The sequence below is a fragment of the Gorilla gorilla genome, chromosome 5, assembly GCF_029281585.2.
Source record: "Gorilla gorilla gorilla isolate KB3781 chromosome 5, NHGRI_mGorGor1-v2.1_pri, whole genome shotgun sequence".
NCBI lineage: Eukaryota > Metazoa > Chordata > Mammalia > Primates > Hominidae > Gorilla > Gorilla gorilla.
The window spans coordinates 85,564,844-85,589,512 of record NC_073229.2 but is presented as its reverse complement, the minus strand read 5'-3'; the positions used below and the strand labels follow the sequence as shown (position 1 = coordinate 85,589,512).

General features: G+C 36.4%; 1 protein-coding gene across 1 annotated transcript in view; it reads left to right on the top strand.

Moving 5' to 3' along the window:
* Nucleotides 1-24,669, top strand: part of LOC129534464 (protein eyes shut homolog) — a 512,806-nt gene that overhangs the window by 115,818 nt on the left and 372,319 nt on the right. The window contains exon 4 of the mRNA XM_055391596.1: nt 17,171-17,283. Coding sequence (XP_055247571.1) covers nt 17,171-17,283 — 113 coding nt within the window. The remainder of the gene's footprint in view (nt 1-17,170; nt 17,284-24,669) is intronic.

Here is a 24,669-nt window from a genome sequence, read left to right as displayed (position 1 = left end):
CCAAATATATCACACAAATGTACAAAGAAAATTTATTGGATGACTCATAATTCTCAAAATAAATGCAAATATGTCTACACACAAATCTGTACATGAAACATCACAGCAGGAGTATTCATACTAGCCAAAAAATGGAAACCCAAAGGTGAATCAAGAGATGTATAGATAAAATATGATATATCCATGCAATGGAATGTTATTCGGCAATAAAAAGGTGTGAAATACTGATACATGTTACAACATAGAGAAATGTTAAGAAAATTATACTAAATTAAAGAAGCCAATCACATAGGATGTGTAACATGTCCACAATAGGTAAATCTATGAGGATAGAATGTAACATTAGTAACTCCCTAGCGTTGAAGAAATAATAGAGACAAACTACTAACAGGTAAGGTGTTTCTTTTTGGGGTGACAAATTATTCTAAAATTAATTGTAGTAATGGTTGAATAACTCTGTGAACATATTAAGACCCTGAATTGTATTTTTAAATAGATAAATTATATATGATATGTGAAGTTTACCTCAATAAAGCTGTTAAAAAATAAAGAAATCATGGGAAATTAGTATACAGATAGCTGCATTGAAATTATGTGTGTGAATGTCTGAGGATGGGGTAGATGCTGTAGAGATTGTACTGTGGAAAAGAGCATGTCTGTTTTGCTGAGAGAGTAAACTGGAGAGAAACAGACAAAATTATGCTCAGGCTTTTCTAGTGCCATTGTCCAGAGACATTCTTTGCCAGTTCCTGCAGTGAAGAAATAATAACCAACAAAAACACTGATGCAAATATTCATGGAATAAACTTTCGGCTGCTTTGAAACCTTGCTGACCTGAAAACTTTAGAAACATAGCTTCAAATGTTGTCCTGTAATTTTGTCATTCCAATCCTCCAGAGAAAATGATTATTTGCCCTTGAGTTTCAATACTTCACCTCAACCAGAAAACTTATAGAAGTTCCTATTCAGCTTCTGCAAATTTCATCTGCCACTTGTAAATTCAAAATATAAGAGGAAATGTCAAGATCAACACTTTGTACTTTCCTTCTCTCTGAGATATTGGCCCCTCAAGTCCTTGCTTCCGTGGTAGTTCCCTATAGCCTGTAAATATAATTTTATATGAATTATATCTAGTCATATTAATAAGAGACTTGGTCTCCAACAAGTTACTGTGCTGTTATCAGAAACAGAAATCTATCAGTCTATTTCCTTTTTTTTTTTAAACTGAACTTTATCTGGGTTTCTACTAACATGATATTGCACCAACACCTGGCCCCACAGATGCTATATGGTGATTTTGTTTGAATTAGAAAAAGTAAACCCTCTAGGTTTACAGATTTTTTAAAGCACACCTTTTCTGAGCAGACAGCTTGGGGAAAAAATGTCGATTAATTTTCAGGCTCTACTCCACTTTATCAGCTAGACTTTCTTTGTCAATGAACAATTTGCATAACCATATATGGTGACCCTGTGCTTACTACCGAGTATGTGCTTAGTAAATAGGTGTTAAATCCATGTATAAATTTTATATTTGTATGGGGAATTTGACTTAACCCACTTTCTATTTTACTTCTACATGTAGACTATGTCCACTTGAACCACATAAATATTACAAAGTGCATAAGACTTGGTGAATAGATCAAAGTAAAATAAAATTGATTTAAGTATCACCAAATTTTATGAACTAAAGTATTCCTATATTTATATAGTTGTTTTGTCAGTAAGTTGCTAAAGTCCCACATTTAAGATGTTTATAGACTAACATGTGATAGTTGGCCTTATAGACAACAAATAATTACCAATTTTTTCTTAGTCTATATAACAACTAAACATCAGAAACTCTACATTAACATCCAAGTTCATCCATATGGCCTTAGAATCAGCACTTCCTACCAATTTCTCTCTTTTTCTTGATCTATTATTTTCCAAGTTCCCAAGCCTTGGAATGATTTATGAGAAACTAATAAATACTTAGTAATAATTAGTAGGCATTTAATAAATATCATAGCATGGAATATCCTACTTCTTTATTTTTCTGTTTTCTCCTTTATGGCCCACGTGTAATTTATCAAAGTCATTAATTTACTCACCACAATATCACTCACATTCTTTCTACTTTTAGCTTGTGGCTAAAAAAGTATAGGACTAAATTACATCAGCCTTATATTATTTATTAGCTTTCAAATACTCCAGTCATTTCGAAGCTGGTACTAATGAAATTTGATCATATTATCAATGAATATATGAATAAATGAATAAACTAAGCCTGAGTAACATATAGAATTCAGTTTAGAGTAGATTCACCATAGGAGAGCAATAAAGTAAATTTTAAACCTGATAGTGGAGAGACTGTAAATGTTTAAAAGATTAAACTTAATAAGTATTCATAGTATCTGAATAACAAAAAAAGGGATTTATATCTGTAAAGTTTGGCAATCATTGAAGCATAAATGCTAAGCCAAGTAAAAATGTGTTAAATTTAAAAGGTAATACACAAAAATATGAACATATTACTTAGAAACTTGAAAGTCAGTAACAGAATAAGTTTATGAAATAGTATGAAAATTTTTTGAATAGGGAATCAGGGTAATAGTAAGGGTTTGGTACTGGAAACTTTTTATTCCATTATTATAAGCCATGTGGAATTTTTCGTTTAAAAATAGCATATTTATTTTATGTTACAAGCCAAGTAGAATTTATTTTTTAAAAAGCATATAGGGGCCGGGCGCGGTGGCTCACGCCTGTAATCCCAGCACTTTGGGAGGCCGAGGCGGGGGGATCACGAGGTCAGGAGATCGAGACCATCCTGGCTAACATGGTGAAACCCCGTCTCTACTAAAAATACAAAAAATTAGCCGGGCGTGGTGGCGGGTGCCTGTAGTCCCAGCTACTCGGGAGGCTGAGGCAGGAGAATGGCATGAACCTGGGAGGCGGAGCTTGCAGTGAGCGGAGATTGCGCCACTGCACTCCAGCCTGGGCGACAGAGCCAGACTCCGTCTCAAAAATAAAAAAAAAAAGCATATAGGTTTTCTGGCCATGAATGAGTAATTGCTACTACAATATCTTATTTACATAAATAATTGGAATATAGGGAAAAATCTGGAAGAATACAAAATAAAGTAATAATACAATGTCCAAAATTCAATAAACATGATTAAATATGGAAAAAATTTGTGGGAAACTGAGGCCAATAGTCAGGATAAAAATGACTCAAAGAAAACCAGTAAGGAAAGAAATCATAGAGGTTATATGATTAGCATAAAAGACTTTAAAATTGTTATTATCAATTTGTCTAAGGACTGAAGAAAAATAGGAGAAAAATGGAAACTAAAAAATAAGAATCTAGTATAGAAATAACACAAAGTCAACTAATAAAGTGAAACAAGTATAACATCTAAAGATAAAAATATAATACCTCAACTATGTTTGTTTAACAATATATTACACACTGCAGAATAAAAGACCATTAAACTTGACAGGAGTAGAAACTATGCTGAAAGAAAGATATAAAATGGTGGGGAAAAAATGAGCAGAGATTCAACAACCTATAGACTCAATGACCTAAACAGATAAAAATTGCAAGTAACTGGAGTTCCAAAAGATGGAGAGATAAATAAGAACAGAATAACTATTTGAAGAAATAATAACAAAATTGTCCAGATTTGAAGAAAAATATCAAACAATATATCTAATAATCTTAATAAACCCTAATAAAAAATTTATCACTGACTTCTCATCTCAAACAATGCAAAGCAGAAGACAATGGAACAATATATTTTAAGTGCTGACTTTAAAAAACAAAAAACCCTTCAACACAGAATTCCAAATCCAACAAAAAATGTCACCCAAAATAGTATGAATTAATGACATTTTTAGGCCAAAAAATAACCTAAGGGAATGTGCTTTAATTAGATCTATATTATAAGATGTGTTAAAGGAAGCTCTTCAGGTGTCAGGAAAATGATACCAAGTAATAACTTGTAACTGCAAGGCAAATTAAGAGTATCGAGTGGGGATGAGGCACAATGATGAGGAAAACTGAGAAAAGAATACATCACAACAGCAGCAGCAACAGGGAAGAAAGGTCTTGTGGCCGCTTAACTGGAATATTCTCTGTAATTTAAGGGGAAATCTCTCTCTTTCTGTCTATCTGTCTATCCATCCATCCATCCATCCATCCATCCGTCCATCCATCCGAGATTGCCTGTATTTACACAGACACACACTTACACACACACATGCACACACATATCTTCAGAAATTTTTTTCTCATAAAAGGTTTAGCCTAATTTAAGATATAGTTTTTCAATAGAAGCTTTGTTTTAAAAAAATCTGATGCAGAAAGCCAATATCAAGAGCATGTACAAGTAAAATTCTTCCTTAGTAACATGGGAGCAGAAGCCCTATTCACAGTTGTTCTCCTCCTGCTAAACGAAGTTCTTTCAGAAAACATAGTTTCCTCAGATAGCACAGGATGAAAACCATTGATTTAATCAATTGGTATTGCTAGCTTTAAGAATCTCAATTTTTTTACATTTCTAAAACTTTTACCTAATTATTAATAAGATAGGTAGCTAAAAAGATAGATTTCAAAAACAAATAAATAAAAAATCTACAATAAAGATGAAACTATTGAAGTTGTTTTTGTAATACCAATTGACTATTTCTTAATTGATTCCAAACCAACTTTATTGGTTTTCAAAGTACACTAATCTAAAAAGTCACTTAAATTGGGCTAAATCAGTTACAGTAGACAGCAAAGACTACCATTAAAAAACAGAAGTGGCAATAACAATATAAAGAGAAAGGACTTTACTGATTCAAAAGTAAAAAGAAAGGTTAATACGTACAAAAATATAATTAGATACAATGAATAAGATCTAGTATTTGATAGTACAACAGGGTGACTCTAAGTCAGCAATAATTGGTTGTATCTTTTAGATTAACTGAAGGAGTAAAATTGGAATGCTCGTAAAACAAAGAAATGATGATTGCTTGAGGTGCTGGATACCCCATTTACCCTAACGTGATCATTACACATTGTAAGTCTGTATCAAAATATCTCATATACCCCACAAATATCTATACCTACTATATATCTATAAAATAAATAATAATTTTAAATAAAAAATCACACACATACAAAAATAGATTTTAAAATAAGTTTTAAAATAAATAAATAAAAATAAAAATTTGTTTGGAAAAGGCATTTCAACTCCAAAAAATTGTTCCTTAATAGCAGGTTAACCAATAATTTAGATATTCTTCAAGTAATTGTGTCTAATATGTCAAGAGGATAAAAACATGAAAACTTCTCATACTTTCATGTATTTTCATAGCATCAAATGGTTAGATACATGATTTTTAAAAATTGTGATGTGTTTGTATTTAAAATTGTTCAGTTGTAAATCTGGAATATTGTATACAGCAGTCTATATTATCACATCGAATGCCCTCTGTCTAAACTTTGTGTTACTACTATTGATTATTAATATGGAAACTGCTTATACAGTATGGATAATCCACTGACTTCAACTTTCTTTAAAGGAATGAGAGCTAAAGCCATCAAATGCCAGAGAGAGAATTAAATATTGTTATACTAATATGGAGGTAGAATAAAAGGTAACATATTGAAGATATATTTAGAAATGTAAGACAACATGTTTGAAATGAAAAAAGTGAGAATTCTGGGTGTTTTTTATTATGATCTAAGTTCTGGAGTAATGTACAGAACAAGCAGATTTGTTACATAGGTACACACATGCCATGGTGCTTTGCTCCACCCATCAACCCGTCATCAACTTTAGATATTTCTCCCAATGCTATTCCTCCCCGAGGCCCCCACCCCCTGACAAGCCCTGGTGTGTGATATTCCCCTCTCTGTATCCATGTGTTCTCATTGTTCAACTCCCACTTATGAGTGAGGATATGAGGTGTTTGGTTTTCTGTTCTTGTGTCAGTTTGCTGAGAATGATAGTTTTCAGCTTCATCCATGTCCCTACAAAAGCCATGAACTCATGCTTTTCATGGCTGCATAGTATTCCATGGTTTATATGTGCCACATTTTCTTTATCCAGTCTATCATTCATGGGCATTTGGGTTGGTTCCAAGTCTTTGCTATTGTGAACAGTGCCACAATAAACATACGTTTGCATGTGTGTTTATAGTAGAATTATTTATAATCCCTTGGTTATATACCCAGTAAAGGGATTGCTGGGTCAAATGGTGTATCTAGTTCTAGATCCTTGAGGAATTGCCACACTGTCTTCCACAATGGTTGAATTAATGTACACTCCCACCAACAGTGTAAAAGCATTTCTATTTTTTCACATCCTCTCCAGCATCTGTTGTTTCCTGACGTTTTAATGATCATAGTTCTAACTGACATGAGACAGTATCTCACTGTGATTTTGATTTGCATTTCTCTAATGACCAGTGAAGATGAGCTTTTTTTCATCCATTTGGTGGCTGCATAAATGTCTTCTTTGGAGAATTGTCTGTTCATATCCTGTGCCTACTTTTTGATGGTTTTTTTTCTTGTAAATTTAAGTTCTTTGTAGATTCTGAATTTTAGCCCTTTGTCAGATGGATAGATTTTAAAAATTTTTCTCCCATTCTGATGATAGTTTCTTTTTCTGTGCAGAAGCTCTTTAGTTTAATTAGATCTCATTTGTCTATTCTGGCTTCTGTTGCCATTGCTTTTGGTGTTTCAGTAATGAAGTCTTTGCCGTGCCTATGTCCTGAATGGTATTGCCTAGATTTTCTTCCACAGTTTCTTGGTTTTAGATCTTACATTTAAGTCTTTAATCCATCTTGAGTTAATTTTTATATAAGGTGTAAGGAGGGGATCCAGTTTCACCTTCCTGCATATGGGCAGCCAGTTTTCCCAAAACCATGTATTAAATATGGAATCCTTTCCCCATTGCTTGTTTTTATCAGGTTTGTCAAAGATCAGATGGTTGTAGATGTGTGGTGGTAATTCTGAGGTCTCTGTTCTGTTCCATTGGTCTATATATCTGTTTTGGTACCAGTACCATGCTGTTTGTGTTACTGTAGCCTTGTAGTATACTTTGAAGTCATGTAGCATGATGCCTCCAGTTTTGTTCTTTTTGCTTAGGATTGTCTAGGCTATGCGGGATATTTTTTGGTTTGATATGAAATTTAAAGTAGTTTTTTTCCAATTCTGTGAAGAAAATCAGTGGAAGCTTGATGGGGATAGAATTGAATCTATAAATTACTTTGGGCAGTATGGCCATTTTAGAATACTGATTCTTCCTATCCTTGAGCATGGAATGTTTTTCCATTTGTTTGTGTCCTCTCTTATTTCCTTGAGCCGTGTTTGGTAGTTCACCTTGAAGAGGTCCTTCACGTCCCTTGTAAGTTGTGTTCCTAGGTATTTTATTCTCTTTGTAGCAATTGTGAATGGGAGTTCAGTCATGATTTGGCTATTTGTCTGTTATTAGTATATAGGAATGCTTGTGATTTTTGCACATTGATATTGCATCCTGAGACTTTGCTGAAGTTGTTTATCAGCTTCCGGAGATTTTGGGCTGAGACGATGGGGTTTGCTAAATATTCAATCACATCATCTGCAAACAGAGACAATTTGACTCCTTCTTTTCCTAATTGAATACCCTGTATTTCTTTATCTTGCCTCACTGCCCTGGCCAGAACTTCCAATACTATATTGAATAGGTGTGGTGAGAGAGGGCATCCTTGTCTTGTGCCGGTTCTCAAAGGAAATGTTTCCAGTTTTTGCCCGTTCAGTATGATATTGGCTGTCAGTCTGTCATTAATTGCTCTTATTATTTTGAGATACTTTCCATCAGTACCTAGTTTATTGAGAGTTTTTAGCATGAAGGGTTGTTGAATATTTTTGAAGGCATTTTCTGCATCTATTGAGATAATCATGTGGTTTTTGTCATTGGTTCTGTTTATGTGATGGATTACACTTACTGATGCAAATGTAAGTGCATCAGTTGCGTATGTTGAACCAGCCTTGCATCCCAGGGATGAAGCCGACTTGATCGTGGTAGATAAGCTTTTTGATGTGTGGCTGGATTCAGTTTGCCAGCATTTTATTGAGGGTTTTCTCATCGATGTTCCTAGGGATATTGGCCTGAAATGTTCTTTTTGTGTATGTGTCTCTGCCAGGTTTTCGTATCAGGATGATGCTGTCCTCATAAAATGAGGTAGGGAGGTTTCCCTTTTTATCTATTGTTTGGAATAGTTTCAGAAGGAATGGTACCAGCTCCTCTTTGTGGATTACACTTATTGATTTGCATATGTTGAACCAGCCTTGCATCCCAGGGATGAAGCTGACTTGATCGTGGTAGAAAAGCTTTTTGATGTGTGGCTGGATTCGGTTTGCCAGCATCTTATTGAGGATTTTCTCATCGACATTCGTAAGGGATATTGGCCTGAAATGTTCTTTTTGTGTATGTGTCTCTGCCAGGTTTTGGTATCAGGATGATACTGTCCTCATAAAATGAGTTAGGGAGGTTTCCCTTTTTTTCCATTGTTTGCAATAGTTTCAGAAGGAATGATACCAGCTCCTCTTTGTACCTCTGGTAGAATTTGTCTGTGAATCCATCTGGTCCTGGACGTTTTTGGTTCGTAGGCTATTAAATACTGCCTCAATTTCAGAACTTATTATTCAGGGATTTGACATCTTCCTTGTTTATTCTTAGGAGTGTGTATGTGTCCAGAAATTTATTCATTTCTTCTAGATTTTCTAGTTTATTTGTGTAGAGGTGTTTATAGTATTCTCTAATGGTAGTTTGTATTTCTGTGAAATCGGTGGTGATATCCCCTTTATCATTTTTTATTGTGTCTATTTGGTTCTTCTCTCTTTTCTTCTTTATTAGTCTGGCTGGTGGTGTATCTAGTTTGTTGATCTTTTCAAAAAAACCAGCTCCTGAATTCATTGATTTTTTGAAGGGTTTTTCATGTTTATATCTCCTTCAGTTCTGCTCTGATCTTAGTTATTTCTTGTCTTCTGCTAGCTTTTGAATGTGTTTGCTCTTGCTTCTCTAGTTCTTTTAATTGTGATACTAGGCTGTCAATTTTAGATCTTTCCTACTTTCTCCTGTGGGCATTTATTGCTATAAATTTCCCTCTACATACTGCTTTAAATGTGTCCCAGAGATTCTGTTGTGTCTTTGTTCTCATTGGCTTCAAAGAACATCTTCATTTGTGCCTTAATTTTGTTATTTACCCAGTAGTCACTCAGGAGCAAGTTGTACAGTTTCCTTCAGTTGTGCAGTTTTGAGTGTGCTTCTTAATCCTGACTTGTAATTTGATTGCACCATGGTTTGAGAGACTGTGTATTATCATTTTTTTCTTTTGCATTTGCTGAGGAGTGTTTTACTTCCAATTACATGGTCAATTTTAGAATAAGTGTGATGTGGTGCTTATTAATTTTCTGTCTCATTCATCTAATATTGACAGTGGGGTGTTAAAGTCTCCCACTATTATTATGTGGGAGTCTAAGTCTTTGTAGGTCTCTAAGAACTTACTTTATAAATCTGGGTGCTCCTGTATTGGTTGCATATATATTTAGGATAGTTAGCTCTTCCTGTTGCATTAATCCCTTTACCATTATGTAATGCCCTTCTTTGTCTCTTTGGATCTTTGTTGGTTTGAAGTCTGTTTTATCAGAAACTAGGATTGCAACCCCTGCTTTTTTTTTTTTTTTTTTTTTTGCTTTCCATTTGTTTAGTAAATCTTCCTACATCCCTTTATTTGAGCCTGTGTGTGTCTCTGCACATGAAATGGGTCTCCTGAATACAGCACACTGAAGGGTCTTGACTCTTTGTCCAAATTGCCAGTCTGTGTCTTTTAATTGGGGCATTTAGCCCATTTACATTTAAGGTTAATGTTGTTATGTGTGAATTTGATCCTGTCATTATGATGCTGCTGGTTATTTTGCCCGTTAGTTGATGCAGTTTCTTCATAGCATCAATGGTCTTCACAATTTGGTATGTTTCTGCAGTGGCTGGTACCGGTTGTTCCTTTCCATGTTTAGTGCTTCCTTCAGGAGCTCTTGTGTGGCAAGCTTGGTGGTGACACAATCTCTCAGCATTTGCTTGTCTGTAATGAATTTTATTTCTCCTTCACTTATGAAGCTTAGGTTGGCTGGATACGAAATTCTCGATTGAAAATTCTTTTCTTTAAGAATGTTGAATATTGGTCCCCACTCTCTTCTGGCTTGTAGGGTTTCTGCTGAGAGATTCATCATTAGTCTGATGGGCTTCCTTTTGTAGGTAACCCGACCTTTCTCTCTGGCTGCCCTTAACATTTTTGCCTTCTTTTCAACCTTGGTGAATCTGACAATTATGTGTCTTGGGGTTGCTCTTCTCGAGGAGTATCTTTGTGGTGTTCTCTGTTTTTCCTGAATTTGAATGTTGGTCTGCCTCGTTAGGTTGGGGAAGTTCTCCTGGATAATATCCTGCAGAGTGTTTTCCAATTTGGTTCCATTCTCCCCATCATTTTCAGGTACAACAATCAAACCTAGATTTGGTATTTTCACATAGTCCCACATTTCTTGGAGGCTTTGTTCATTTCTTTTCACTCTTTTTTCTCTAATCTTGTCTTCTTGCTTTATTTCATTGAGTTGATCTTCAATCTCTGATATCCTTTCTTCTGCTTGATTGATTTGGCTGTTGCAACTTGTGTATGCTTCACAAAGTTTTCTTGCTGTGTTTTTCCAGCTCCATCAGGTCATTTATGTTCTTTTCTAAACTGGTTATTCTAGTTAGCAATTCATTTAACCTGTTTTTAAGGTTCTTAGCTTCCTTGCATTGTGTTAGCATATGCTTCTTTAGCTCAGAGAAGTTTGTTATTACCTACCTTCTGAAGCCTACTTCTTCCAATTCATCAAACTCATTGTTCATCCAGTTTTGTTCCCTTGCTGCAAGGAGTTGTGATCCTTTGGAGAAGAAGAGGCATTCTGGTTTTTGGAATTTTCAGCCTTTTGCGCTGGTTTCTCCCCATCTTCGTGGATTTATCTATCTTTGGTTTTTGATGTTGGTGACCTTCAGATGGGGTCTCTGAGTGGACGTCCTTTTTGTTGATGTTGATGTTATTACTTTCTGTTTGTTAGTTTTCTTTCTAACAGTCAGCTCCCTCTGCTACTGGTCTGCTGGAGTTTGCTGGAGGTCCACTCCAGATCCTGTTTTCCTTGGTATCACCAGCAGAGGCTGCAGAACAGCAAAGATTTCTGTCTGTTCCTTCCTCTGGAAGCTTCGTCCCAGAGGGGCACCAGCCAGATGCCAGCCAGAGCTCTCCTATATGAGATGCCTGTCAGCCCCTACTGGGAGATGTCTCCTAGTCAGGATACACAGGGGTCAGGGACCCACTTGAGGAGGCAATCTGTCCCTTAACAGAGCTCCAATGATGTGCTGGGAGATTTGCTGCTCTCTTTAGAGTAGTCAGTCAGGGATATTTAAGCCTGCTGAAGCTGCCCCCACAGCCACCCTTTCCCCTAGTTGCTCTGTCCCAGGGAGATGGGGATTTTATCTATAAGTCCCTGACTGGGGATGATACCATTTGTTCAGAGATGCCCTGCCCAGAGAGGAGGAATCTAGAGATGCAGTCTGGCCACAGCACCCTTGCTGAGGTGCAGTGGGCTCCAGGCAGTTCCAACTTACCAGTGGCTTTGTTTACACTGTGAGGGTAAAACCACCTACTCAAGCCTCAGTAATGGCCGATGCCCCTCCCCTCACCAAGCTCGAGCATCCTAGGTCGACCTCAGATGGCTGTGCTGGCAGCAAGAATTTCAGGCCACTGGATCTTAGCTTGTTGGGCTCTGTTGGGGTGGGACCTGCTGAGCCAGAGCACTTGGCTCCCTGGTTTCAGCCCCCTTTGCAGGGGAGTGAATACTTCCTTCTCGCTGGCATTCCAGGTGCCACTGGGGTACGAAAAAAAAAAAAAAAAAAGAAACCTTCTGCAGCTAGCTCCTTGTCTTCCCCAAAAGGCTGCCCAGTTTTGTGCTTGAAACCCAGGGCCCTGGTAGCATAGGCACCAGAGGGAGTCTCCTGGTCTGCCGGTTGTGAAGACTGTGGGAAAAGCACAGTATCTAAGCCAGAGTGCACCGTTCCTCCCAATATAGTCTCTTACGGCTTCCCTTGGCTAGGGGAGGGAAATCTCCCGACCACTTGTGCTTCCCGGGTGAGCCGACACCCCATCCTGCTTTGGCTTGCTGTGGGCTGTACCCACTGTCCAACCAGTCCCAGTGAGATGAACTAGGTACCTCATTTGGAAATGCAGAAACCACCTGCCTTCTGCGTTGATCTTGCTGGGAGCTGCACACCAGAGCTGTTCCTATTCAGCCATCTTGCCAGCAAGCTCGAGAATTCTGTTTTTATTATTGATGCTTACTACCATGAATTATATTCCTAGTGCTATGATTTGGCATACTACATTGCCATTTTACATTGTTTAGAAATAACCAGGAGTTATTTGTCCTGGATTAATAATAAGAAATATATTTGAGAAATCACAGCAGCACATGTGACTACAATTTTTTTTAATGAAGATACCATGCAATGGTACCATTCTTGTAATCTAATGCAGATAATTATTTCTTGTCTTTAATCTATTATATATATTTTACATTACAAATTGTCATATGAATTGTGTATGTTTGTTTCCCTTCTATTACTTTTAAGACTCCTGTACCAGAAACCTAATTAACCTGATTATTATAAATACAAATTCAAGGAAAAAAGGTTTCCCAACACTAGAAATGATCTAAAAACCATGTGCTTTAGAGTTTAGTATTAAGGCTCAGTATTTGAGTTCAGGTTTCACTTATGTTTTATAAAATGAAATGTTAATATATACTTTATTAATTTTAATAAATTATTTTTATTTTAAAAACTAAATACATTAAATAAAAATCAAAAACAGTATCTACTATCAACTATCACCATTATAAAAACAAGAACCTTTGAAATAAATGAAGATTGGATAAATTTAGCCTTACAGAAAATTTGTTCTTTTGATTTTTAACTTTGAGCTTTTAAATTATACTTTTATATAAATGATAAATTCAACGTGGTTCCAGCACTTAAAGTAAACAAACAAAATTCAGTCCAGTCTTACCACTTTGGTCACTCATATGCTCAGTTCCCTTTCTCTCTCTCTCTTTTTTTTCACCTTTTAAAATATGTTTTTTTTTTTAACTTCTATTTTAAGTTCAGGAGAACATGTGCAGGTTTGTTTATAGGTAAACTGTTGTCCTGGGGGTTTGTTGTACAGATTATTTCATCATTCAGGTATTAAGCCTAGTACATATTAGTTACTTTTCCTCATCCTCTCCCTTCTCCCACCCTCTACCCTCCAATAGGCAATAGACCTAGTGCACGTTGTTCACCTCTATGTATCCAGCTATTCTCATCCTTTAGCTTCCACTTCTAAGTGAGAACATGTGGTATTTGATTTTCTTTTTCTGTATTAGTTTCCTAAGGATAATGGCCTCCAGCTCCATCCATGTCCCTGCAATAGACATGTTTTTGTTCTTTTTAATGGCTGTGTAGTATTCCATTGTGTCTATGTACCATATTTTCTTTATCCAATCTATTATTGATGGGTATTTTGGTTGATTCCATGTCTTTGCTATTGTGAATAGTGTTACAGTGAACATATATGTGTATGGTCTTTATTATAGAATGATTTATATTCCTTTGGGTATGTACCTAGTGATGGGATTGCTGGGTCAAATGGTATTTCAGTCTTTAAGTCTTTGAGGAATTGCTACATTGCCATCCACGATGGCTGGACTAATTTACACACCCACCAATGGTGTATAAGCATTCCTTTTTCTCCACAATCTTGCCAGCATCTGTTATTGTTTTTTTTTTTTTTTTTTACTTTTAATAAATAGCCATTTGGACTGGTGTGAGATGGTATCTCATTGTGGTTTTGATTTGCATTTAATTAGTGATGTTGAGCTTTTTTTTTTTTTTCATGGAGTCTTGCTCTGTCACCAGGCTGGAGGGCAGTGGCACGATCTCGGTTCACTGCAACCTCCTCCTCCAAGGTTTAAGCAATTCTCTTGCCACAGCCTCCCAAGTAGCTGGGACTACAGGTGTGCACCACCATGCCCAGCTAAGTTTTATATTTTTAGTTGAGACAGGGTTTCACCATGTTGGCCAGGATGGTCTTGATCTCTTGACCTCGTGATCCATGTGCCTTGGCCTCCCAAAGTGCTGGGATTACAGGCATGAGCTACCGTGCCTGGCTGAGCTTTTGTTTTTTTTACATGATTTTTGGCCACGTGTCTGTCTTCTTTTGAAAAGTGTCTGTTCATGTCCTTTGCTCACATTTTTATAAGGTTGTTTGTATATTTAAAGTGAAAAAAAAAGTGGGAATTTATTTGGAAGCTAAATAACTATTCCGAACAGTACTGCAAAAAGATAATGTGTGATAGAACTAGAGAGTGGTCAGTCTATTAAAACATAAGAAATGAAGAAATTTTGAATTTACTCAAATGTAAAGGCTAATGGCTGGGAAATTTTTTCTTGCCATTTTTCAAAGCCCAAGGTGAATAAATTAATGTGCATTTTTAATTCATAATGTGTGAATGAAATTGAATCATAGAATTCTGAGAAGTATCTCAATAGAGTAATCATAGTCATTTCCTTTATAGACCATTTTTCATGGCTCTTTAATGTGTTTATATTAATTTAAACATTATCAGTTTCTCCTTTTTTTATCCCTATGAATAATAAGGATCTTAACAGAGAAAAATATGTACTGCAATGTAAACATACTTTTATGCCATTGCTGAGCTATGTCAGATTTAAGTTTGAACATTCACTATCATTATAATCAAAAGCATTTTTATAAGATCGTTTTATTTTTTAATGGTAAACTATAATATTTCAGGAGACATAGTCATAAACTTTATTTTTAAATTAAGTTAGTATATAACTACAGTAAAAATAAGAATTAAATCTAAAAATTAAAAACATTAATAAAGCTAGAGAAACTTTAACAATGACAAATCAGTACTTTCCCAACTGCAGCATATAAAAGCCAAATGCTTCTATTAAATAGTTTCTTTGGAATCTACTTGACTTGTTTGTAAACTTACTGTGTGAAATATTGTTTTATTTTTTAGTTCAGTCATTTTTGACATTTGACAGAGTATTACCAGGTGAGAGTGTTTGCAGTACATTTGAGCCTATAGCACACTTTCAAAGGTTCTAAACTATGATTTAAAAAGTGAAATATATTAATCCTGAAATATCTAAACAAGACAAAGGCCTTATTCTAATATTTATAATATATTCAATAAGATACAAAGTCTTGAGATGCAAATAGTGTATAATTTTAATTCAAAAATTAAGATAACTAATATATTTTTCAGTGTGTAAGTTTAATGGTTTCTCTGGTCATAATTTGGTTCACCTAAGCTTGAAATTTTTAGTAATATTAAGAGCTTATCAGAGGACAGAATCTGAATGAATGCTCATTTCTAACTATTAAATTCTGAGCTGTATTCACTTTTACTTTCTCTTTTTCTCATAAATATGCATTTAGATACACATGTAATTACTAGTATAATATTGTATGCTCATAATGATTAGGTTATTTTTGTTCACCAAATTGAATGTTCTTCAGTGTACTTCTCTTCTTGTTCTTGGACCCTTAGCATCTTTTTGTTATCATTTTCCCCAACTTATTCCTAAGGAGGACAGGCTGCAGAACACAAAAGGCATGTAAAATATATCACAAATCTTTTTTTTTTTTTTTTTTTTTTTTTTGAGACGGAGTCTCGCTGTGTCGCCCAGGCTGGAGTGCAGTGGCGCTATCTCGGCTCAATGCAAGCTCCACCCCACCAGGTTCACACCATTCTCCTGCCTCAGCCTCCCGAATAGCTGGGACTACAGGCGCCCGCCACTACGCCCGGTTAATTTTTTGTATTTTTAGTAGAGACGGGGTTTCACCGTGTTAGCCAAGATGGTATCGATCTCCTGACCTCGTGATCCGCCCGCCTCGGCCTCCCAAAGTGCTGGGATTACAGGCGTGAGCCACCGCGCCCGGCCCACAAATCTTTATAGATTACTTTGTTAGCTTTGGTCCCTAGAAGAGCAATTCTTCTTAATGTTTTGATATCTGCAGATAAGGCAAGGTAATTGATGTCTGAGAGAAAAAACTGCAAGAAACAGGCCAAAGATGGAAAAATGTAGTGCCTTGATGGGAAGGATGAGTGTATTAGCTTTTCTTCTATTTTTCATTGATAATTTACTGTAATTATGTAATTTTTTCTTTAAGTATTAGTGACTATGTAATCTATACAGTACTAAGATATATAGGCATGAGTAACTTTTGATGAATAAGGTGACATTCTTTCCTACTAATTTTTAAAATAAATTTTATTGTATATATTTAAGGTATGGGCCACGTGATGTTATGAGATACATGATGTTATGAGATACATATGGGTAGTAAAATAGTAACTATAGTGAAGCAAATTAACATCCATTATCACATATAGTTACCCATTTTTCATCTGTATGTAGCAAGAGCAGCTAAAATCTATTCATTCACCAAAAGTCCCAACTACAATGCAATATTTTTAACTATAATCCTCATGTTATACATTAGGTCTGTAGATTTGTTTATTCTAAATATCCGATGCTTTCTATCTCTTGACCTAAATCTGTACATTTTCTCCCCACCCACAGCCTCAGACCTTGGCTTTATAACCACAGATTTGGTCTCTATTTCTGTGTATTTGAGTTCATTTTGTTAGAGTCTACCTATAAGTGAGATAATCACATATGTTTGTGTCTAACTTATTTCACTTAGTATAATATCTTTCAGTTTCATCCACGTTGTAACAAATGGCAGGATTTCCTTCTTTTATAAGGTTGAATAGCATTGTGTTTGTGTGTACACAAACATAATTTCTTTATAATTTTGCCCATGTTCACTGCAGCATTATTCATAATAGCCAAGATATGGAAAAATCCTATTACTTTTTGGATTGATATTTATGAAAATATTTGAATTACTGTACTATAAATAAGTTGAATAAATCAAATCAGCCTCCAAATCCAGTTGCACACTCTGACCAGTTTGAAGCAAGAATAATATATTCAAGAAAATCATTTAAATTCTCTCTCTCTCTCTCTCTCTCTCTGTCTCTCTCTCTCAGATGCCTGTACCAGTCAAGAATTTTACTGGCTGCATAGAAGTTATAGAAATAAATAACTGGAGATCTTTCATTCCATCCAAGGCAGTGAAAAACTATCACATTAACAATTGCAGGTAAAATAGCAGTAGTGATTTTTCTAATAACTTGTTCAAATAACCACACCAAAAGGTATCATTTCCAATTGAAATAATCTAATCAAGGCTGCACTATATTTCGTTTCTTTGTTTTTGCTTCACATTCCTACATTCTACTTCACTCTTTTACAGATTATTGAATTTTTAAGTTATATCCCAATTAAGATGGACCATTACTTATAAAGGGTATCTTTTTTGTGCTATATAAAATATACCATCCAACAAATAATGAGTCACCATCAGAAAACATCCTCTATCAGAGTTAGTTTAAAAATGAAGCATGCTGACAAGCATGCCTGTGTTATATTGTGTGGAGTGCTAAAATACATTCTTTTTCCAAATTATCACTCTCAAAAACTTGTCCTTGTTCTTCAGTTTCCATTATGGGAGACGTATTTCTTTCAGACTCTGCTTCTGGATACAGAAATCTCCAAACATGGCTTTGAATTGGGTGAACTAAAGAAATAACACATTTGAGACAATATTAGTCATTCATGCATTGGTAAGAAGTGGTTAAAATTTTGTTTCTTCCCTGTTATTAAGAGGGAACTCAGACAATTAAAATGACCCCTTATAAAAGGGGTTATTTTGGGAGTATTATGGTAAATTGGAAAAGAAGAAGTAAGATAGCATGGTGAGGCGGGTTATTTGATCACAGGACAGCATAAAAGCTCACATCTTAATCAATGTGAGGTCGTTCCTCATGCAAGCCCAGAGAAGCTCTAGCCATCTGGATTTTTGGACCCTCTTTTCCTTTAGAAGCCCTGTGGGATGACTTGAGCCTCACAGTTCTGATTTGCATTTCCCTAATTATTTATGTTATTGAGCATCTTTTCATGTATATATTGGATATTTGTATATCTTCTCTTGAGACATTTCTATTTGATTTTTTGTCCATTTTCGAATTGGATTGTTTCTTTGTTGTTTAGTCTTAGGAGTTCTCTATATATTCTGAATATTAATCCCTTATCAGATATATGATTTGCAAGTCTTTTCTTCCATTCTGAGTTGTCTTTTTACTCTGTTAATAATATCTTTTGATGCACATTTTTTTTTAGTTTTCATGAAGTCTAATGTCTGTTTTTTCTTTTATTGCCTGTGCATTTGGTGTCATATCCATATCCAAGAAATAACTGCCAAATTCTATGTTGTGAGCCTTTTTCCCTATGTTTTCTACTAAAAGCTTTAAAGTTTAAGCTTTTTAATCCATTTTTAGTTAATTATTGTATATGGTGTTAGGTAAGGGTCCAGCTATTTGGGTCATTCTGTTGTATGTGGATATTCAGTTTCTCCAACACCACATGTTCACAAGACCAGACCATTCTTTCCCCATTGGATGTATGTGGCACCCTTGTCAAAAATCATATACGTAAGGGTTTATTTCTGGGCTTCTCATTCTACTCCATTAGTCAATATGTTGGTCTTTATGCCAATACAAAAAGGTTTTAATTACAAAGGTAGCATTGTAATTGAGTTTTGAAACAGTAAGTATGAGACCACCAGTCTTGTTACTTTTCAAGATTGTTTTGTATGTTCAGAGTACATTGAGATTCTACAGGAATTTTAAGTGGATTATTTTTTATTTCTGCAAAAAAAAAAAAAAATCACTGAGATTTTGCTGGGGATTGCACCGAATCTGTATATCACCTTTTTCCAATTCATAAACATGAGATGTGATTCCATTTATTTATGTCTTTATTTCTTTCAGCAATGTTTAGTAGTTTCCATTGTAGAAGACATTCACTGCTTTGGTTAAGTCAACCAAAAGTAAAATGCATTTCTACACACTAAGCATGAGCAATCTGAAAAAGTAATTACAAAATCAATTTTATTTACAATATCATCAACAAAGTGCAGTTAATTGAGTCTTCTTTTTATTCTCCTTAATCCATCTAACTAAAGATTTGTCAATTTTGTTGAATTTTTCAAACAACCAACTTTGTTATCAACGTCATCTCTACTTTGGGTTTAGATTGTTCTTTCTTCTTTTTTAGCTTATTAAGTTTTAGTTAACTTGTTGAATTTGAGATCTTTCTTATTTTTTAACACAAGCATTTATGGCTATGAATTTCCCCCTTAGCACTGCTTTCACTGCATCTCGTACATTTTGGTGTGTGTTGTATTTTCATTTTTATTTGTCTCTATCTTCTACTTTCCATTACAATTTATTTCTTGATCCTTTGGTTGTTAAAAAGAATGTTGTTTAGTTTCCACAAATTTATAAATTTTCTGGTTTTACTTCTGTTATTGATTTTCAACTTTAACCTTTGTGATCAGAAAAGATAATTTATATGACATATGTCCTTCCATCTATTGAGATTTAATTTGTGGCCTAACATATAGTCTATCCTGGAAAATGTTCCACATGCTTTTAAGAATGTGTATGCTGTTGTTGTTGTGTAGTATGTTCTGTGTATGTCTGTTAGATCTAGTTGGTTTCTTGTGTTAAGTCCTCTATTTCCTTACTTATCTTTTACATGCTTGCTCTATTAATTATTGAGAGTGGCTATTTAATTCTCCACTATTATTGTACAATTGTCTATTTCTCCCTTAAATTCTGTCTTTTTTGCTTCATATATTTTGATAATCTGTAATCAGCTATCTAAGTGTTTATATGCCAGGTCCGTCCCACAGAAGCTGACCCAGTGACAGATGAAAGATGTACAGGGACACAGATATTTTGCCTGTCAGTGTGGCTAAGGGGCTCTGCTGTCAGAGTCTGCAGCATCGGCCTCAAAAGCTGGTGAAGTTCGCATTTATTTAGTGCAGATTAAATGACAAAGGTCTCCAATAAACACCACTAGAGGGTAATTAACATTGCCACATTGCCAAACCCCTGAGTAGAGAGCAATCATTCACCCACGATGATCAAAAGTTGGTCTTAGGACCACGTGGGTAAACAAGCTATTAAGATAAACTCCCTTACATTCGTTTGTATGTACTTTAAGCTATTAACTCAAGGTAAGAGGATTAGGCTGACTTCAGCCGTAACCCTATCCTGAGGCTTTTACAAAACCTACTGACCTTCTAATAAGGTTTGTGTTTATTTTACAATTTTTCCCACCACCCTGACTGAACTCTTGTATCTCTCCCTTTTCTGTTATTTTGCATCAGGCTTTGTTGATTGAAGAGTACAGATGTGTGTAGCAACAGGCCTGTCAGGCATGCTGGTCACTGCTCGTATTCCAGCTTTGAATCCTAGAATTAGTAAATAACATAAGACAAACATGAGTATTATTAGCAACATTCTTTTCCAATCAAGGAGTGACCTGTAGTGTTACTTGGCACTTTAGTTCCATGTGTGCTGTTACTAAGCAACCCCACTGGGGGTATGATAATCTTTCTTGGCCAAGCAGTTGCAATGTTAGAAGCAGGAAGTTGGTGCTTAAGTGTAGCAGGTACCACATGCAGGCAGAGTGAGAGAATTTTAAAAAGGTTAATAAAGCATAGCAAGGAACACATTATCTGGAGTGAATGATGTGTGTGTCTGGAGCAGGATTTGTTCAGCCTCTTGAGTTGTCTTTTTCAGCATCCCCCAGGTAATGTCCGGGGCTGCGGGTCCTCTAGGATCCTTTTCTTCATTTCTGGTACTGGGTTGGGTCCTAGCCATGCCATGGTATGGTTTGATGCATCGTGCTGGAATTCAAAGAGGACCTGAGGGGGTGTGAACACAAGCATATCCTCTTTCTCATGTTAGCAATTCATTTGTACCACACCATTCATTATTGTTTACATCTTTCCATAAAACTGCAGGTTTTATGTCTTGAGAGGTTTTAGCAAAGTGCTTTTCCATAGCTGATTGAAATTTATCTAAATTTTAAAAATTAAGAGTAAATAAGGCTTGTGCTACTAGTGTTGCAGGGTCCTTACTCATACTCCCCCTTTTTGAGCATATTTTTAAGGATGGAGGCGGCACATTCTATGGCCTGTCCTTGGGGGTTATTTGAGATGCTTATGGAATGTTGGATATTCCACGTGTGACAAAATTGTTGAAATTGTGAGCTGGCATAAGCTGGACCATTATCAGTTTCAATTTTTGTGGGCTGCCCCATAAATGCAAAAGTTGAAAGAAGATGTTTAATGACATATCGGGTGGACTCTCCAGGAAGAGCATGTGCACTAATTAAATAAGTGTTGGTATCAATTGATCCATGTACATATCTAAGTTTCCAAATTTAGGGATGTGTGTAACATCTGTTTGCCATAACTGATTAGAAGACTAGAACCCTCTAGGGTTAACACCTATTGAAAGAAGGAATGTGCCTGTGAGCTGGCAATCTGGGCATTGCAGGATACTTTGTTTAGCTAGTCTCTGGGTAAGTTGAAATTGTTTAGATAAGTTTCTCCAGTTTTGGTGGAAGAATTGATGTGATTGTGTGGCTTGGTCAAGCAGTGATGTCACAACCTGAAGGTCTGGTTGATCATTGCCATAAGCCAATAAACTGGGCAGTGAGCTGTGGGCTCGAATGTGTGTAATAAAAATAGGATGTGTACGTTGATTTAGCAGTTGGTGAAGTCAGAGAAAAAGTGCACACACGATGTGCTTTAGAGTGGACTTAATTAGGGCTGTCTCAAGTTTCTGCAGTAAATAAACAGAGTAAGCAGAGTCACTAACAATATTGATGGCCTGAGCGGAAAAAGTCTCCAAAGCCAATATTAAGGCCCCAACCTCAGCTTTTTGAGTGCTAGTAAACCCAGAACAATGGAGGAAATTATGTGGTCTCCACCAAATGGCCACTTTCCCATGTTTACCAGAACCGTCAGTAAACAGTGTTAAAGCGTTAGGTATGGGGGAGTGAACTATTTTTGTAGGTAACATCACAGAAGTACCAGATAAGAACTGAAGGGGTTTATCAGCAGGAAGGGCAAGGTCTATATGGCCTGCATAATCAGAGAGGGCTATTTGCAGATCTATAGATAATGGCAATACTGCTTCAAATTGCTTTTTACTTAAAGGAATCCTGATGATACCAGGATCATAACCTAGCAACTGATTGCATTGTCTGCAGCCTGAATATATGACTTTACTGATTATAGGGAAAGAGTGTTTTAGTTCCGGTATGTGAGCAAAAAACCCATTCTAGAAAGCATAGTACTGGGGCCATCTGTCCTATTAACCCTGTAGGGTAGTGTTTAGTGGGAAAAATAAACAATTGAATTGAATAGCCTGGGTCTATGCAATCTCGTTGCCTGTGAGAAATGGTTTGTTCTGTTTCCTTGATTTTCCTTTTTGCCACAGGAGTTAAATACCTGGGAGAATCCAGGGCTCAATTGCCCTTTAAGATAGAAAACAGATTTTGCAACCTATCAGTAGGTAGGCCCAAGGTGGGCCGAAGCCAGTTAATATCGCCTAGTAAATTCTGATAATCATTTAAGGTATGTAAGTTTTTAGTATTTAATTTAACCTTTTGAGGTCTTAACTGACCAGGAAGTTAGTATGTACCCAAGATATTTCCAAGGAGGAGACATCTGTAATTTTTCAGGCGCAATCATTAAATCTCTTAACTGTGTATTCTTTATGACAGAGGTATCTAACTTTGAAAGTACTGGCTCTGTTGGGGCTGCTAGTAAAACATCATCCATAAAATGAATAACCTTGCAATCAGAAAATTCTTTTCTACTAGAGAGCAAAGCTTGATTTACATGATACTGACACATGGTAGGACTGTTTAGCATCCCTTGAGGACACCCTTTTTAATGAAATCAGCAAGCTGGCTTTTCATTATTGATAGCCGGTATTGTAAACGCAAATCTTTCTCTGTCCTGTTCTGCTAATGGAATGGTATAAAAGCAGTCAATAAGGATTGTAGGACAATCTTGAGGAATCACTGCGGTGGAGGGAAGGCCCTGTTGAAGGGGCCCTAGAGGTTTCAAAATAGCATTAATAGCACGTAGGTCATGCAAAACCTTCATTTACCAGACTTCTTTTTGGGAATGACAAAAATGGGCGAATTCCAGGGGCTGTTTGATTGTTCCATATGGCTGGCTTTTAATTGCTCCTCAACTAATTCATGGGCTCTTTTTAATTTCTCTCCCTCCAGCAGTTACTGTTTTACTTAAATTGGATTTGGAGTCATGTTAGGAGTAAGGGAGAAATAACAACACTGGCCATTATCAGAAAGAGGTCTTTTAAATTCTTCAATTTTACTTATATCTTAGCAGAGAATTATACTCTGGGATGTCGCTTGTATACAAGAAACACATGAAATTTTGTCATGGGCTGCCCATGGAGCTAGACGGCAGCAGTGTTGCACTTGCCTAGGTGCTGCTTTTTGTCTGTGTTGCTTCTGCCCCCTGCCGTGGCCCCTGTCGGCCTGGGGTGTCATGAGCTTCCCCACCACCGAGCTTTTTCTTCCACCCATCACAAACTTGGCCACATGGCTCCAGCCTCTAATGCCTTTTCTTTTTTTTAATAAGCATTAAAATAAATGGGTTTATATACCTGATTGCCTTGTTGATCTTGCATTACCAGGCAGGCTAAGAACTCCCCTTCTAATGCCACTTGCCTAAGATAGGGTCCCATAACTAGGGTATCCCTTGTCTTTTTCCCAATTTATTAGAGGAGGGGGCTCAGGCAAACCTCCATTTCCTCTTTGTTATTTTGGCCCGGTGATAGCGCGTCTGAGGGACAAGGAGGTGATAAGGTAGGTAACAGTTCTTCCTCCTTCTCCTTTTTAGGCTCTTCTGTGTATAATGGGACCAGAGCCAACCTCACCAAAGCCCATAGTGTTAGAGATGATACTGGGACCCACTGCTGATGATGTTAAGATTTCTCCACACTTGTTCCCAGAGCTCTATGTTTAGCATACCTTCTTCTGAAAACCACTGGTTATGGAATACAACAGTTTGCGTTAAGTCCCTTAATTGAGCCTGTGAAACTGAGGCTTCACTAGCTTTAAGCAGCTATTTCAATAATTTTATATACTGTTTCTGTTGAGCTGATAACTGTTGTCCCATGATGAAATCCTAGCCTGAACAATCCCTGCGAACTTGGAAATCCCAAGCAGGCACCAATGACTTACTGACTGCACAGTCCTTTTCACCTTCATTTTCAAGGGTTCCGTCACAATCACCAGTCCATTGCAGCGTTCCTCACACGAGGCACCACCTGCTGGGGTCTGACCCACAGACCTAGGCTGCACAATGGATGAATAATGTACTCAGACACTGATATTCAGTGAAAGAGTAGGCCAGGGGGCTGCGCCAATCACAGAGTTGTAGCAGCCGCATGCACACTCTGACTAGCTGGCTCTGCAGGCATTTATTCAGCACAGATTTAATGACAAAGGCTTTGAGTTAACACGCCTTTGGGTAATTAATCTGGTTGCCCTCTCCCAGAGAGATCAGTTCTGCGAATGATCAAAG